Source organism: Cebus imitator, unplaced genomic scaffold (assembly GCF_001604975.1).
Source record: "Cebus imitator isolate Cc_AM_T3 unplaced genomic scaffold, Cebus_imitator-1.0 Scaffold42, whole genome shotgun sequence".
NCBI classification, from domain to species: Eukaryota; Metazoa; Chordata; class Mammalia; order Primates; family Cebidae; genus Cebus; species Cebus imitator.
In genome coordinates this window covers 9639323-9658262 of record NW_016107357.1, presented here as the reverse complement: position 1 = coordinate 9658262, position 18940 = coordinate 9639323, and the positions used below count along the sequence as shown (strand labels likewise).

General features: G+C 35.7%; 1 protein-coding gene across 18 annotated transcripts in view; it reads left to right on the top strand.

Moving 5' to 3' along the window:
- The window catches only part of CDC42BPA (CDC42 binding protein kinase alpha), a 330073-nt gene that overhangs the window by 141780 nt on the left and 169353 nt on the right, over positions 1-18940 (top strand). For all 18 annotated transcript variants that reach the window (XM_017526457.2, XM_017526468.1, XM_017526469.1 and 15 more), the window contains exon 6: positions 15992-16085. In XM_017526457.2, the coding sequence (XP_017381946.1) occupies positions 15992-16085 (94 nt within the window). The remainder of the gene's footprint in view (positions 1-15991; positions 16086-18940) is intronic.

Below are 18940 nucleotides of genomic sequence, written 5' to 3'. Positions count from 1 at the left end.
TGTGTATGTATGTATGTGTACTATCCATTATCCAGTTATATATACGTATATGTGTATATGTATATGTACACATATACATATACGTATATGTGTATATATAACTGCATAATGGATAGTATCCTATACTTTAACATATACATCCTATATGTTAACATATACATATATATAACTGGATAATGGGTAGTATCCTATACTTTAACACAGCATATGATAAACTACCAAGTGGATAGTTTAGTGGATGTGCTAAGTGGATATATTTTATGATGTCTCTCTGGAGGTTTTCTTCATCTAGACCTCCAGCCTTGTGGTTTCAAGGGCTTCTTTCTGGGTGCAGGTTAGTAGATTGCTGCAACACAGCACTACCATTGTCAAGTCATATTTTAGAACAGTAGAACAGTTGCTGTTATATTTGGTATTTAGACAGTGAATTCTATATAAGTTTCAAAAATGTTATATCAGTCATTATTACATGGAGTGTACACTAGAATGTATTTTCTCATAATCAAATTATCTAGTCATTTATTCCTTTCATCTTCACTTTGTTCCATAATGGATTTATAGAATTAGAAATAAGAATGCATGCAATAAATCAATGGTAAAATATAAAAAAGAAAAAGGAATCACAAAATAGAAATTATATTTAAAAATGAAGAACCTAAACCAAGGAGAAATAATGAACAGAAGTCGAGTCATATGCTTGAAGTACACTAGCTTTTTGTTGGATAAATTTCTCCCTGAAGGCAAATTAAGTAGGTTTTATGAAACTTAGTGGAATATATGTGCTTTCCTGTCTTTGTTTTATATGTTAAATACTGGATTGAATAAATTCTTAGGATGGAATGTATTTTTAAAGTAATTTCTCTTTACCCTAGTCTAAAAAACTAAAACAAAAAACCAGTTAACTTATTTGTGGTTTTCTTCATGTAATTTGTTTCATAGTCAAGATTTTTTTATTATAGCTTTTGTTAACCTCATCTCTTTAATGTTGATAGTGTTTTATATAATGTCGTTAACTTGAGTAAAGTGTACTGATATAGGAAATAGAGCAATTCTATTTTAATAGAATTTGTTAGGGAGAATTACCACAGAATTCATATCTAGAGTTTTTCCTCTCTTATTCCGTAAGAATTTCATGAAAGATTGGCATGTGCTTTGCCTATACCAGAGCTTTGGGCTGATTTTATCTCTTTTGGCTTACATTTGTGAGTATGATTTGGCAGTTATCCTCTTGGAATGTGTAAAACCATTACGTTTACAATGACATAGAAATATTTTGAGGGAGGCCTAAGGCTTACTCAGAACTGTCTTCAGTCCCTTGCAGGCCTAAGTCACATTTCAAAATTGGAATTTTTCATATTACTAATGGAGGAACTATTATTATAGTTTTCAGCACTGTTATACAGTTGCTCCCTCACTTACAGTGGACTGTGTTCCAGTAAGCCCATCGTAAAATTGAAGAATCATAATTTGAACTGTTGTGAGTTAGGGAGCATCTATAGTTTAAAACTATTACACTAGAGTATAGGTGAACTCAGGATGTGCACAATTAGGAATTTTGAAATATAAATATAGTTACTATATTACAGTTCAGTTGGTATTTCAGTAACTGCAAGGAATTTGGGCCAACTAAAAAGTTAGAGGAAACATTCCCAATAGACCACCCCCACTTCTGACACCAATTGCAAGTTCGAGGGGTTCCCAAAACCACCCTTAGTTTTGATAATTTTAAGACTGGCAGAACTCACTGAATGCTATTATACTTTGTATTTTATTATACTTTGTATTTATTTCTACTTTGTATTTTATTACCTGGATACTGATTTAAATCAGCCAAAGGAAGAAGTAGTAATATATAGGGTAGGGTTCAAAAATATCAAATGTGGAGCTTCTGTCATCCTTTCTTTGTGGAATTAGGACAGCCCAGTATACACATATGATAATGTTCACCAAGTATTGCCAATCAGGGAAACCTGCCTAAGCCTTTGGTTTTTATAGTTTTTTGAGTTGGCCTCGATTACTTACTGCCTATGTGATTGTCTTTAGTCTCCAGCCCTTCCCAAACGTTGGGCTGATACCTCTAGTCTCCAGTCCTTTCTAGAGGTAAAACATAGTATGACCCAAAGAAATTACATGTATCATAAATTACATTGGTAGATTGTTTAGTAGCCAAAGATGCGCCTATCAGTAGTGCTATTCCAAGAGCCTGGAGATGATCTTCCAGTAGCTGAGGAAAAAAGCCAGACCTCTCTTTGGGCAAAATTAGGTCTTCACTATACAGACAATTCCCTGGTCTTTAGGCAAGCTTTCCTATCATATTTGAGTACTCCATTTAGTGTAGTGTTCCTATGACAGATACAGCAATAGTATCAGTTTGAATATACAGTATCTGTCATTTGAAGGAGACAATGCAGGGTAATTGAACAAAATATCTGGTCTATCCTATAAAGCCATTATGTATATTTTCGCATTTTTGTACTAATTTAATTACTTGTTTCCTCCTTTTGTCTGTCACTATTTGTACTTGTACAGAACCATTTAGCATAGAAGTTACTCAATAGGTAGCTAAATGTAGTTATTCCTCAGGTTGGTCATTTTATTAGGTCCAAAGTGCCTTTAACTGAATCTCCCATTGAGTATTTCTCAGATCAGATGCTATTGACTGTACTATAGTTTTAGAAGGTTTTAGTGATATTTATCTAAATACAAGTATTTGTTAGAGTAAGTGTAAAGACATGTTAATATATAACAGGATAATGAGAGGCATAAAATAATTCTATAGATTTGCTCAAGATGATTGCTTTTTAGCTTAGAAAACCTTATTTTGAAATAAGTTTAGAATCACAGGAAATTGTGAAGGTAGTACAGAAATGTCCCATGTACTTTTCACCCAGTTTCCCCCACTATGCCATCTCTCCTACTCATGATAGGACTTCTTCCTTCCATCACAGTGGGCAGTGGTTTAATCTGCATTTTATTGCCCCTTTACTCCCCGCTTTTCTCTTCGTTTTCCCACTTGCTGAATTTGAATGTTTATTTTCATAATTATACATAATTTGAATTTCATAGTAGTCTTTCTTTGAATTACATTTTAAGTCTGGTTTTTGGGTTGTTTCACTCGTTCTCCTTGTTGATTGTGTCTGGATGCCTTTTAGGAAGATGCATAGAAAGATTATGACTTGTATACCATTACTTTGCAGTACCTGGAATTATATAATCATTAGTTTTTTTATTATTCCCATAATTCTTAAATAATAGCTTCACTCTGTGATGTAAAAGATTAGTTTGAGAACAGTTTACTAATAGAAGTTTTTGAGTAACTGTTTTCTCAAATGTAAGATGAACCCTAAATTAATATTCCTTGAAGAATTTTAATTTCTGACGTCAGAAAGGCTGTTTGTGACATAATTTTACCAATGTGGACTTTCTTCTCTTTATTACTGATAAAATACTTCTTTGACAAAAGAGACAATTTTAAAAAGCAGTTTCATTGTGTTAATATAATGCAATATGCTGTTTTTATATGAATATATAAATGGCTCATACCTATAATCCCAGAACTTTGGGAGGCAAGGCCAGTCAATCAGTTGAGTCCAGGAGTTTGTGACCAGCCTGGTAAAACCTCATCTCTACAAAAAATTTTTATATGAATATATTTTTAAAAAGGAAGAGTAGGAAAATTAGAAAATAAAAGTATTGTTGTAGAAGATTCCACTCTCCTAACTTAGGTAAATGATAAAAAGGAACCAAATGGGTGATATTGATATGTTGTTGATGGAAAGAGAAATGCCTGTCTTAAATTAGTGGCTTTTAGGGACCAGTCCCTATGCAGTATTTTGATTAATAGTGCCTGGGTTGGGTCTAAGGTACTTGTAATTAAAATAACCTCTGTAGTTGATTTCAGTGTCCAGCCAGAGTTGAAACTATGTAGGTTAACTAATGCTGTCGTATCCACATTTCAGCCTTACAGGGATAATATTTGTAATAATCATGCTTTTGGTACTGATGTTCTAGTGAAGTTAAAAAAAGTAAAAATGACTCATAGAATGTTGCCCTTTCAATATAATCATTATTTTATAATGCCTTTTTTGTTTCTGGAGACAGGGTCTTGCTCTGTCACCCAGGCTGGAGTGTAGTGGCATCATCATGGCTCACTACAGCTCAGGACCTCCTGGGCTCAGGTGATCCTCCGACCTCAGCCTCTTGGGTAGCTGGGACTACTAACACAGGCATGTGCCACCATTCCTGGCTAATTTTTGTATTTTTTGTAGAGATGAGGTTTTACCAGGCTGGTCACAAACTCCTGGACTCAACTGATTGACTGGCCTTGCCTCCCAAAGTTCTGGGATTATAGGTATGAGCCATTGTGCCCAGCATAGAATGCTTTTAAAATTTTTAACTGTTATAAATAAAAAATACATATTATTGTAAATATTAATTTTGATTTTAGTTTTAAAATAATAAAACTTTTAATCTAATCTTATTTGCTTTTTTTTAAGGACAAAGAAAATTACTCATTTTAGAAACTTTAATTACTGACCATGTTTTGACTAATACTCAAATTATGAAAAAAACTTGAATAATATTTTTGCAGTATTTATGTAGAGATTTTATCTCTTCTAAGCATTTCCATATCTTTCTCAGTTTTCATGAATTATCAAAGTTGGAACTAATGTTTTACTTAAACTTTCCTGTCACTCCTTTAATTGACAATTCTTGGTATCTGGTTGTCTGGCTGCCACATTATTTGCAAGATGTCACTGACTCAGAGTGGTTTTGAATGCCAGATGTTATTTTGCTGCTGCTTTCAGAAAATGGAATTTGTTGGACTACTGTTCCACTTACCAATTGCTGTGTTAAATACTATGTTCTCCAGAAGTAGGCACTGAGACAGAATGTTCCCTTAACACCTGCAGAAGGGAATTGTAGAAAGCAAGTCTGGGTGGAAGGAGAAGTCAGATTGCACTGAGGCCAAAGCTTCAGTCAGCCCCACTAGGAGTTCTACAGCGTCTGTGGCCACCCGAGTTGTTGGTAGTTTAATAGAAATGGCATGGTGTTTGTTTCCTTATCAGTCATTCAATGCATATGAACTTCTCCAAGACACACAGACAGTTTTGTAAAGAGGCTCTCTGTAACTCTGAAGGAGCCTGGCAGTGGGGAGCTATCTTTTGACATCTGGGGCAAAGCCCGTCATTGAGGGAGAAGATAGCACATCTCTGTCTACCATACACCCTGAAACATTGTGACTAATATAAAACAACAATTTTTTTTTTTTTTGCTCATGAGTCTGAAATTTGGGCAGGACTAGGCAGGACCTAATTGTATCTTACCTATGCAGCATGAGTTGCAGTAGCTCACCTGCAGTTGGAAGAATCACTGTCAAGATGGCTCTCATACATAGCTAGCCAGTTTGTGCTGCCCATTAATTGGGAGTTCAGCCAGAGCTGTGGGAATGGGGTTTTTGTTCCTCACATATGGGCTGCTTGACTTTCTTAACAACATGGTGAGTATGTTCCAAGAGCAAGGGTTTGTAGAGAACAAAGCAGAATTGCATGACATTTTAATGAGCTAGCCTTGTAAGTCATAGCCAACCTAAATTCTGTCATACTGTATTGATTGACACAGTCACAAGAGTCTGTCCAGGTTCAAGCTGAAGGGACAGACAGTCTTCTTGATAGGTGAGTGGCAAGGTTCTAGATGAAAATGTGGAGTGAGAGATATTATTGAGGCCATGTTTGAAAAATATGGTTTTCTACATTCATAAAACTTAAAAGTTCAGGGTGCATTAATTAGAAATAGGGTTGACTACATCTGTTAGAAAATTCAAATTAATAGTGGTTCAAATGTATGAGAAGGGGTAGTGACTGAGTGAAGTCCTTTTGGTCTAAGGCCCTCACAGAAGCAACTAAAAATCTGAGCATTGCACAAGACCATTATCCTAAAGGCACTAAAGAGTGAACAGAAGCAGGGAGAACCTGATTGAGAATACATCTTCAGAGAAGATGGGGTATGTGAAATGACATCTCATGTTTTGGAGCTCTCAGCCTGGGGCTGGGTAAAAATGGCATGGTGTATATTGTGGCATGGGCTAAGTAGAGGAACTCTAGTCTCTGTGGCTGTGAAAGCTGAGTTTTGGGAAACTATGTTTGTTAGAGAGGGCTCCAAAATCTGTCTACTGACAGTTCTCAGTGATAACTGAGTGATGGCTTCACTCAAAACTGCTCAGCTGAAGACAAAAGATAAGAAACTTCTGCCTAAGAAACAGTTTGCAGTTTAAGTGTGATTAATCATCTGATTAAAAAAAAAATGCTAACTGGAGAAAAATTGAAGAATCCAAAGTTTCAAAAATTTAACATTTATTATGCTCAGGGAATATTCAGAATTGCCCAAAGTACAAAGAAAAAGGAATATGTAACTCCTTTTCAAGAGAAAATAGTATCCCTGAAATGAGCTGGATGTAGAAACTATTAATAGCAAACTAGGATTTTTAAGTGGCTATTAAAACTGTTCTCAATAAAGGAAAATAAAATTTGCTCACAATATATGAAAAAATAGGAAATCTCAGCAGAGAACTAGAAACAAATGAAAAAATCAAATGGAAATTCTAGAAAGGAAAAATACAAAATCTGAAATGAAAATTTTCACTCAAAAAACTTAATAGCCTATTGGAGATGACAAAGACTTGAAGATAAATAAATAGAAGTTATTGAAGGTAAAGAACAGAGAGGAAAAGATTAAGATAATAGTAGTCCAAAGAGCTGTTAGAGAATATCACAAGGTTTTATGTACATGTACTTTGAGATCAAGAAGGAGAGAAAAGATAATGGGCCAGAAAAAATACCTGAAGAAATAATGGCCTCAAATTTTATGAAAGATACAAATTTATGTATTTGAAATGCTCAAGAAACACCAGGGAAGATAAATATGAAAAAGGCCATGTGTATTACAGATGTTAGATCGCATCTCAGTGTTAAATCTTCACTGATAGATGGACTTATGTAAGTCACGAAAGCTCTACTTACAACTATGGAGGTGAATTGTGGTCATAAAATGGTCATGCCATTTGGATAATTGTACTAGGCAGCATTTATGTAATAACTAATGGCAAAAATTCGTGGTTAGTGATGTATAAAATATTCTTTGCAGAAAAAAAAAAAGAAAAGAAAAAGGCCATGTAAAGGTTCCTCATAGTGAAACTATTGAAATCCAAAGACAGAGGGCAAATTTAGGAAGCAACAAGGAAAAAAAATGACAAATTACATTTAGGGGAGCTACAGTTCCATTAAGAAATGAATTCTTATCAGAAAATAAGGAAACTAAAGGAGACTTATCCAAGAATTCTATATATCCAGTGAAAATGTCCTTCAAAAATAAAAGTGAAATTATATTTTTAGGCAAAAGAAAAAAGAGGCCAGGCATGGTGGCTCAGGCGTGTAATCCCAGCACTTTAGGATGCCGAAGGGGGTGGCTCACTTGAGGTCAGGAGTTTGAGACCAGCCTGATTCACATGGTGAAATGCCGCCTCTACTAAAAATACAAAATTAGCCTGCGTAGTGGTGGGCACCACTACTCTGTAGGCTGAGGCAGGAGCATTGCTTGAACCCGGGAGGTGGAGGTTGCAATGAGCCAAGATCATGCCACTGCACTTGAGCCTGAGTGACAGAGTATGAGACTCCATCTAAAAAAAAAAAAGGAACAAAAGAATTTATTGCCAGAAGACATGCTGAAGGAAGTTCTTTAGGCTACAGAAGGAATACAAGGCTCTTAAAATTGTAAATGTCTAGATACATACTATACATTTTTGATTCCTATTACTTCACAAACCATATGACTGGTTAAAGCAAAAATTAAAACATTGTCTTGAGCTCATCAGAGATGAGAGATTATAGAGCAACCAGCTAACCTGAAATCTAAGGAATGACAGGTACCTCCAAGGAAAAGATCATTGAGGTACAAAGAAGAGCAGAGATGCATATTAAGAAAGGACGGCATTAGGGAAACGGAATTTATGCTTTTGGGAAAGAGGAACCAGGAAAGGAAACTGAGAAGAATTAGTTTTAGTTGAGAGAAAAAATAGAGAAGGAAGTGGTATAGTTGGGAGAATAACCAGCAGTGTCAGATGTCATAGAGAAGTCATTACAGGATTCAAACTTAAAAAATACTACTGGATTTGGCAATGAGACTATCGTTTGTCATCTTAAAGAGTATTTTCTGCATAATGAATAAGAAAAGGGAAAGCCAAAAAAACTTTTAGACAACTTCTTTTCAGCACTCAAATTCCTTTTAAGAGTTGATCATACATTTCAGTGGTAATGTAAGAACAAAGATTTGTATTTTCTTGGAGCAGGTATAATCATGATAGATAACTTTATGCCAGTGACATTAATGATTTTAAAAAAATTTACCAAATGCTGAATGCAAAACATTTTCTAGGAGGCCTCTAGTTTTTATTCTTATGTAATACTGTAAGATGCCAAAACCTTAGCTAAGTGATCGAATTATTTGTAGACAGAATAGGTAGATATTTATCTACCTACTTTTCTTTGATCCTACTTCTTCAAGATTTTAGAAAAGGACCTTTTGGGTTTGTGGGTGCTGTCAATTAAGTGTAACCTTCTTTCTATTCAGGTGACACTTGAGAGCTCTTTCTGTTCCTCCTCTCTTGAGCGCCCCTCCTCCAAGTTTGAATGAAGTATCTATGCTTGTTATACTAGCTATTGAGAACATCCTTATGAAGTAATTAAGAACATTCTCTACTCAGTTGATGGATTTTGGTCAGCAGAGGCATTGAAACACTCCCCCCACCCTCTCCTATTGAGCACTAATGGGAATTTGAATGTGTGGCTTCTCTTCACTTTGTTTACATTTTAGAGTACAAAAAGAAAAGGGCTGTCCCTGTGTGAGTTTGGCTTAGTTCACATCATACTATGTATTCCTTCTCCCTAAACATTTTTTTTTTAATTGTACTTTGGGCTCTGGGGTACCTGTGCACATCCTGCATCCTGCAGGATTGTTGCATAGGTACATATATGCCATGGTGGTTTGCTGTCTCCATCCTCCCTGTTGCCTACATCAGGCATTTCTCCTGGTGTTATCCCTTCCCAACCCCTGCTGTCCCTCCCCTCCCCTCCATCCTCCCACTTTACCCAGTGAGCATTGTTCCCTTCCCTGTGCCCAGGTGTTCTCATTGTTCATCACCCACCTATGAGTGAAAACATGCAGTGTTTGGTTTTCTGTTCTTGTGTCAGTTTGCTGACAACGATGGTTTCTAGATTCAATGATGTCTCTACAAAGGACACGAACTGGTCGTTTTTTGTGGCTGCATAGTATTCCATGGTGTATATGTGCCACATTTGCTTTGTCCAGTCTATCATTAATGGGCATTTGGGTTGGCAGAAATCACAAGCATTCCTATACACCAACAAAAGACAAACAGCCAAATCATGAGCAAACTCCCATTTACAATTGGTACAAAGAGAATAAAATACCTAGGAATACAACTAACAAAGGATGTAAAAGATCTCTTCAAGGAGAACTGCAATCCACTGATCAAGGAAATAAGAGAGGACACAAGCAGATGGAAAAACATTCCATGCTCATGGTCAGGAAGAAACAATATTGTGAAAATGGCTATACTGCCCAAAGTAATTTATAGGTTCAATGCTATCCCCATCAAGCTACCATTGACCTTCTTCACAAAACTAGAAAAAATCACTTTAAACTTCATATGGAATCAAGAGAGAGCCTGCATAGACAAGACAATCCTAAGCAAAAAGAACAAAGCTGGAGGCATCATGCCGCCTGACTTCAAACTATGCTACAAGGTTACAGTAATCAAAACAGCATGGTACTGGTACCAAAACAGAGATATAGACCAATGGAACAGAACAGAGGCCTCGGAAGCAATGCCACACATCTACAACCATCTGATCTTTGACAAACCAGACCCAAACTTTTTTTTAATGACTGCTATAAATTTAGATCTAAATGAAAATGATAGGTAAGGCTGAAGGAAAAAGGAAACCACAGAAGGTCAAGCTGTAGCCTTGGTTGGAAAAAAGAGAAAAGAACATGTTGTCTTTTTCTTGAGGTGATGAAGTATGTGAATTTATGTAAGTTTTACACCTTGCTTTCGCCTGGTAATTGAGTGAAATATTCAGCCCAGCTAGATGGAAAAGTTGTTTTCTCTTCTACCCTATGAGTCCTTTAAATTTTACCTCATACCAGCATTATATGTTCTATTGCCTCACCCCCAAAACAAAAATAAAACTTAAATATTTCAAATACACCAGATGATCAGGGAGAATAAATAGCTCACTCTTCTAAGGTCTCATTATTTCAAAGGTTAGGAGAGTTCCTGTCTGCCTAAATAATGACCATTTTAAGAACAGAGAGACTTCTTTTTCAGCCATGGAATAAAACGAATAAGGATGTGGAGTGAGTCAGTAGGCAACATGCTTTATTAAATATATAATTGTATAATTGTATTCATTGTTGGATAAACAGAGACCAATTAATATTGTCATTTTAACATCATGGTGCTTATCTATGATATTGATAACCATTAACTGTTTGGACTAAAATATATTGCTGACTACAGATGATCCTAATGGCTTAGTGAAAACATTTTCGTATTCTTCGATTAAATGATTCAGATATTTACACATGTATTTTTGGTTTTTAATTAATTTTAATCAAATAATAAAGAAAAAACTAATATGAAAAAGGTTATATTGTCAAATAGTCCCTCTAGCGTACTTCTTATGCCTGCTCCTTAGTGGCAGCTATATTCAATTCCTTTAAAGCTTTTTTTCTTTCTTTCTTTTTTTTTTTTTGAGACAGAGTCTTGCTCTGTCCCCAGGCTGGAGTGCAGTGTAGCAATCTCGGCTCACTGCAACCTCTGCCTCCTGGGTTCAAGCGATTTTTCCACCTCAGCCTCCCGAGTAGCTGGGACTACAGGCATGTGCTACCATGCCCGGCTATTTTTTATATTTTTAGTAGAGACGGGGTTTCACCATGTTGGCCAGGATGGTCTCGATCTCTTGATGTCGTGATCTGCCCACCTTGGCCTCCCAAAGTGCTGGGATTACAGGCATGAGCCACCGCACCTGGCCCTAAAGCTATTTTTAAAAGTTATTTAGCCCCATATCTCTAATGTCTTGATATGCTGATATTTCTAGATTTGCAAATTTTGGACAGTTCGTAAAGACTTCTATTGACTGCTTGCTGTGCTAGTGGAGGATTTAGCTGTTTGTATTCCTCTTTCTACTTTGCCTTCCTGCATTCTCTCACTATAATTTTATCACATTTTTCTCTTCTTGGTAGATAATGCTTGCATTTTTGAGACTTTGTAAATATTATTTATTGCTGAGCCAAGAAATATAATTTTTTCCTTATATAACTGTTTTTTCCTATAACTAATAATAGGCTCAAAATTTTTTCAGTTGTTTGTCAATACTCTTAAAATTTCCTTTTATATGTACCAAATGCCTAACAGTACATTTTCAAGTATTCCAGTACATCAAATCATATATCAAGTCAATTTAGTTGCCTTCTCCCAGCTTTGTGGGTGGTTATAATTCAGCTTCCTTGGCTCCACATTATTTATCACACATATGTTCTCCATCTTTGAAAGTTGTGTTGACACTCTTCATCTTCTGTTGTTTTTTCTTACATTCACTTGTGGGTTTCTACCTTTTAATTCTTGTAATTGTCATTTTACTGTGATTTTGGAGGGAATAGAGATAAACATGTGTACTCCCATGAAGATTTTTTGGGGTGATGAGGGAATAAGAAAAAGAATTTCTGTTTTATACCTTTATGTACTCCCATAGTATGTAGTATTACAGTTAATTCAGTGCTGTTGCATGCTGTAAATTTTTAATTAATGCTTATGGAATGTTTTACTTTGTCAGCTGTTATATTCTTATCCCATGCCTCAGTCTCCCCCCAACATGCTTATGGGATCCTGAAATGTGATTTCCTAAAACCTATCTTTCTCTTAGCTGCTGATATATACCATAAGATTATTTATACAAGAAGATTATTTATTTGAAAGAAAAGGGGAAGTGATAAGAATAATTTTGGACCCTTTGCATTTTGGTGATTTATTGAGAGTTTACTGAAGGTTTTGAAACTAGGAGATGGTTTCCAGAGTCTGAATTTTTAAAGCTTTAGGGGGGTGTGTGTGTGTGTGTGTGTGTTTGTGTGCGTGTGTGTGTGTATGCACTTAAAAAAAGATAGGAGGGTCTTGCTCTGTCACCTAGGCTGAAGTGCAGTGGCATGATCATGGCTCGCAACAGCTTTGAACTTCTGGGCTCAAGTGATCCTTCCACCTCAGCCTCCTGAGTAGCTTCCTGAGTAGCTGGGACCACAGGCATGCACAACTATGCCTAAGTTTAAAAAAATTTTTTGTAGAGACAGAGTCTCACTATGTTGCCTGTAGATTAGATGTGTAAGTTCTCTACGGAAAATAATTCGTAACTGAAGAATATAAAAAGAAGACTTAAAGGTTTATTGTATACACAGTTGGGAAGTGTCATATTGCAAAGATATCAGTTCTCTTCAGATTAATCTATAAAATCATGATTCCCACAATAATTTCAGTATGTACTATGGAACATATTAAGCTAATTCCAGCATTGATCTAGAAGACTACTGGCAATTAAAAAATGTGTTCTACTGGTATGGAGCTCATTATTTTTATAATTAAGACGGTGGTGCAGGTAGAGGCATATTGATAGGGTGGCCATTCATCTTGGTTTGTGTGGAAGAGTTCCATTTTATGCCTGTTGTCCTGGTAATTAATAGGCATTCTTTCACTCTCAAGATTATCAACTGAAAAAAAAAAAAAAAAGAGTAATATAGTAGTATTTTTGCTCTTCTTGAGAGTCCTGAAACAAATCCACTAAATTTATGACCTATGTGGTATTAGATATCAGTGGTGAAAGGATATCATTCAGTAAATGGTGCTAGGTTAGAAAGAAATATAACTGCCCATTATCTCACGCTACACAAAAAAAATTAATCGCAGGTAGATTAAAAAACTTGAAAAGTAAAACTTTAAAACTTACACAAGAGAAAATTATGACACTGTCCTTAGGATGTCTGGGAAGACAGAAATCACAGTATAAATTACAAGACTACATTACTATTTACTACTTTTTTTTTTTTCAACAAATAAGAAAACATTAAAAACAATGGAAAAACAAGCCCACATGCAGGAAGAAGAGATTTGTAACACATATAAGGAACTAAGTTTGAGTAAGTAGAATCCCTGAAGATTAAACAATAACAACAAAAAAAAAACAGTGCATATACAGTTTTTAAAAACAGCAAGGGATATTAACAGGCATTTTATAGAAGATGAATCTAAGATGACCAGTGATGTTATGAAAAGGAGTCTCAACTATACTGGTAATCATGCTAGCAAAGTTGAAGATGTCCATATCTTTCATCTCAGAAATTTCACTTCTGCATCTATAGACTGAAGAAGCATTCACATATGAGTACTAGAAAACATTTATTAAAATATTCATCTCAACATTCTGTTTTAACAAAATAAAAATGGGAAACAATCTAAATTCTGTAATCAGGAGAATTGATAAATTCTGATATGTATATGAAACTATTCTGTATAATTAAAATTATTTAAAATTAATGAATTAAAACAGTATGTACCAAAATAGATAAGTTTTAGAAACATATATAATTTTTTTTTTTTTTCTTTTGGAGACAGTTTCTCATTCTGTCACCCGGCTGGAGTATAGTGACACAATCACAGCTCACTGCAGCCTTTATGTCCCAGACTCAAGTGATCTTCCCATCTCAGTCTCCCAAGCAGCTGGGACCTCAAGCATGTGCCATCATGCCTGGCTAATTTTTTATTTTTATTTTTTGTAGAGAAGGGGTCTTACTGTGTTGCACAAGCTGCTGTTAAACTCCTGGGCTCAAGTGATCCTCCCTCCTTGGTCTTCCAAAGTGCTGGGACTATAGCCATGAGCTACCATGCCAGGCTCATGAAGCATAATATTTGAATAAAACCAAGTTGCAAAAAGCAATACACAGTTTTATATCAATTACAAAGTTTAAAGACATTAAAAAAGCGCATAGTTTTGTGATATTACATATATGCATAATAATATAAAATATGCATGGCTACAGTAAATACCAAATTTAGGATAGTGGCTGTGTCTGGGTAGTGGAGGGAGAGGATGAGATCAGGAATATTAATAGAATACTTATGTTTTTTGATACTATCTGTAATACCAATACTATCTGTAATGTCTTGTATCCTTGTAACTTTCAGTATTTTCTGTTTTACTAATTTACATTGTATTATGCATAAAATATATTCACATTGATATGCTTTATGTATATATTTTATACTTACTGTCTATAAAATAACTGAAGCTATTGTCAGTGCATATAAATTCTGTCTTTGCAGTTTCTTTACTCTCCTTTAACAATCTAAGAAATGCTACACCAGTAGCAGTAATTTGTACTGACTGTAGAGCTTAATTTTCAAGGTAAAGAATAAAATATTTTTTCTTCATCTAAAAGTAGTCTTGGTAACTGCTAAGCTTCCTTCCAGAACTGAACTGTACTTCTTTGATGTTTCCTCTACAGCAGATCTTTTCTGACAGGTTAGGATACAGTCACATGTTGAGGATTATAAAGCTAATTCCTTATACAGATTGTTGTTTTCAATCTGCCTGTCTCTGTTTAGCAACCATCTGTCATCTACAATAGGAGTTTGAAAACTTTTTCTGTAAACAGCCAGATAGTAAATATAGTAGGCTTTGTAGGCCATATGGTTTGTGTCACAACTACTCACTTTGCCATTGTAGTGTGAAAGCAGACGTAGGCAATACCTAAATGAATGGGCATGGCTGTGTTCCAATAAAACTTTATTTACAAAATCAGGCAGCTAGATTTGGCTGTGGGCCATAATTTGCTAACTTGTAATATATAACACACTCAGAGAAATTGCTTCAGTAACCAAAGTAATACTATTAACCCATATTATGGATGGTAAAACTGAAGCATAGAAATCTTAAATGGCATTACTCAGGTTAAAATAACCCTACCATATTCCTGTTATTTACATGGCAATATTATTTTTTTAACGTATATAGATTGACCAGAGATTGTTTTACTTCCTTTAAAAGTAGAGTGAGTTGGGTGGGTATAATCTCTTAGTTATTTACAATTACAACCTTTAATATGATTAGAAACTTAATATTGTTAAGTCCCTGAGAATCTTCTTTACAGAACCATTTTATATATGATTATTTTTCCAAGGTTTGTATTCACATGCAAAAACAAATATAAGAACTGGTATATGATATAGTTTAGATTTGAATATCTTATACACCATTGACTTAACATCCAAAGATAGTGAAAGCTTTAGATAATATAGACAATGTATTAGGCAATTGTTTTAGTTCTTCTGTAAAATCAACTTTATGAAGCAATTTCTTTGTGTTGTCATGACCTGCAGTAATTGAGAATTTATCTACCTGCAGTTATCTTAGGGTCTAGAAAGTATATTTTTCCCTATCTAATTTCATGGGCTAGAGAATACTGTTTTTTTTTGTGGTTATCAGGTAATGATGACTCTTCTCTGTATGCAGAAAGTAGTCTGCCATAGTCACTTTGGAATCTGTGTAAATCTAAAGGAAAGACAGTAAGGTTAATTTAACCAGCATGAAAATTACCACACTACTTTTTATCTCTAGAATAATACTGAAATTACATGTGTTTGAGAAAATTTTAATATGAATCAGAGCCAGGATTTGAATTATTACTAAAAGTAATAGTCTAAGAATGTCTATTTAATAAAGTAATTAAGTAGTAATTAAAGTAAATAAGATATTCTTAGAATATTACTTTTAAAAGAAGTTGAGATTTTTTTTTCTGACAAAAAAAAAATCTTACCAAGCAACAAATTGTTTACTTTTCCACTAAAAATTGAATGTATTTATTTTTTCAGAGACATTAAACCTGACAATATATTGATGGATATGAATGGACACATTCGGTTAGCAGATTTTGGTTCTTGTCTGAAGCTGATGGAAGATGGAACGGTAAATAACGATAAATCCTAAATTATTTTATTCACAGACATTTCCCTTGCTACTATTTATTTTTTACATCTGTTTTAGAAACCATCTATTTATACTATCTACTCGTCCATCCATCCATTTGTCTGTCTATGTGCCACCTCTTTCCACAAACGCATTTGGGCATGCTTATAATGGGGCTTGTCTAAAAAGTCACTAGCCATTTCAGCTTCTTATATCAAAGATCTTCAGATTGATAATAGTATACCCTTTATGAGACCCTTGTTTGCTCCTTCTTTAGTTGGTGACTTCTGTTATACTTTAGATATTTCAAAGTTTACCAAGGGGTAAAGGAACTGAGTCTCACATAGAAAAAGAAAATGCCAACTTTGTCCTCACTTTTACTTTTTTGTCTTTCTTTCCTAATTGCTTAGTGGTTCTGAGGCACAGTTGTCAACAAATGAATCCTTTTTTAGTTTCATGTTCCCATTTGCTTAACTTTTGTTAACCCTAAAGCCCTCAGTTGTTTTGTTGTTGTTGTTGTTTACTTAGTAGCTGGGCATGGTGTCTGTCTCTGTTTAGCAGCCATCTGTCATCTACAATAGGGGTTTGAAAACTTTTTCTCTGAATAGCCAGATAGTAAATATATTAGGCTTTGTAGGCTATATGGTTTGTGTCACAACTACTCACTGCCTCCCACCTCACACCCAACTACTCGGGAGTCTGAGGTGGGAGGATCTCCTTAGCACAGGAGGCAAAGGTAGCAGTGAGCCAAGATTGCACCACTACACTCCAGCCTGGGCAACAGTGAAATCCTGTCTCCAGACAGTCCCCAACACCTCCCCTCGACCCCCGCCAAAAAAAAAAAAAAAAGACTGGGCATAGTGGGTCATACTTGTAATCCCAGCACTTTGGGAGGCTGAGGCAGGAGGATCACTTGAGCCCAGGAGTTTGAGACCAGCCTGAGCAACATAGTGAGACTGTCTCTATTTTAAAGAAAAAAAAAAAAAAAAAAAAGTTTATATGCCCCAGTTTTATTCTTTTTTTAAACTTCATTTTTCTGGCTGTATAGGAGAGGTCCAAAAATACATCAGTTTAATTGGCAGAAACTTTTTGGAGAACAGTTTAGTATAATACATTCCAAAAGTCATGAAAATGTCACATTACTCTAGATCGGTAATTTTGACTTCAGAATTTTTTTTTCTTTCTCTCTCTCTCTTTTTTTTTTTTGGAGATAAAGTCTCCCCCTGTTGCCCAGGCTGGAGTGCAGTGGCATGATCTCAGCTTCTGAGTTCAAGTGATTCTCCTGCCTCAGCCTCCCAAGTAGCTGGGATTATAGGCAAGCACCACCATACCCGAGTAATTTTTGTATTTTTTGTAGAGATGGTATTTCACCATGTTGGCCAGGCTGGTCTCAACTCCTGACCTCAGGTGATCAGCCTAGCTCAGCTTCCCAAAGCGCTGGGATTACAGGCGTGAGCCACCACGCCCGGCCAACTTCAGAAAATTTATCCTACAGTGATAACTTTGTTAAAAAGGATTCTGTGACCTCTGCCTCTGGCCACAATAGAAGGATTAAATTGGTACCAAATTAGCACTCCCACAGTAAAGAACTATAAAACTGGATACAATATTTGAAACAACTGTTTTCCAGCAGTGGACAATAGGCAGCATAATATTATTATCCCTGACACAAATGAACTCATGAGGTATTCCTCACAATTGCCCAAAGACTGGGACAGTTCCTGACCCTGATACAGAAAGCTAGAGTGAGAGCAGAGCCGGGCTAGCTGCAACAGCTGGAATCTGCAGGCCTTGCCTTTTGAGAGGAGGGAACTGTGCAGAGAGAGGGCATAAAGTACCTCATGAAGATTGGGCGATACATTGTACTACAAGATCATATGAGGCTTGCCAATAGTAGATGATACTATTTGAAAACAGACCAGAATACTAATGATCAAGCAGATCCCCTAGTGAGAAACATTGCTAGGGGAAATTGAATTTTCAGCCCCGGAGAGCCAGCTAATACCTTTGTATCACCTAAGACCTACTCTAAACCTGTCTGTAACCTAAATCTAAGCCCTGATAAGATCCACAGAGTTTGGAAGTGTTCCTTCCAAGTAGAGGGGCTTATGACAAATCTTAGATTTTTGTATGAACCTACAATCACAGAGTATGTTCGTAAGCCAACTTATGGTCAAGGAGATCAGTCGGTAATTTTTATGTGCTTACATAAGAATTATTATTCTTCATAGGAAGATAGCAGAATCAGTACTCTAACATCTTATTCACAATTGCCAAAATTCAGTTAAAAAAAAAAAATCACTGAACCAAACAAAAATGGGAATGTGGATAGAGATACAGAGTCAAATAAAAGCAGTCAGTAGAGGCCTGGCTGGCACACATGTTGGACTTAGCAGACAAAGACTTAAAGAAGTGATCATTGGCATTCCTCAAGGACCTAGAAATAGAAATACCATTTGACCCAGCAATCTCATTACTGGGTATGTACCCAAAGAATTATAAATTGCTCTATTATAAAGACACATGCACACGTATGTTCGTTGCGGCACTGTTTACAATAACAAAGACCTGGAACCAACACAGATGTCCATCAACAATAGACTGGATAAAGAAAATGTGGCATATATACACAATGGAATACTATGCAGCCATAAGAAACGATGAGTTCATGTCCTTCATAGGAACATGGATGAATCTGGAAACCATCATTTTCAGCAAACTGACACAAGAACAGAAAAACAAGGTATCACACATAAGCAGGTGTTGAACAATTAGAACACATGAACACAGGAAGGGGAGCATTACACACTGCGGTCAGTTGAGGGGGACTAGGGGAGTGTCAGTGGGGGGCGGGG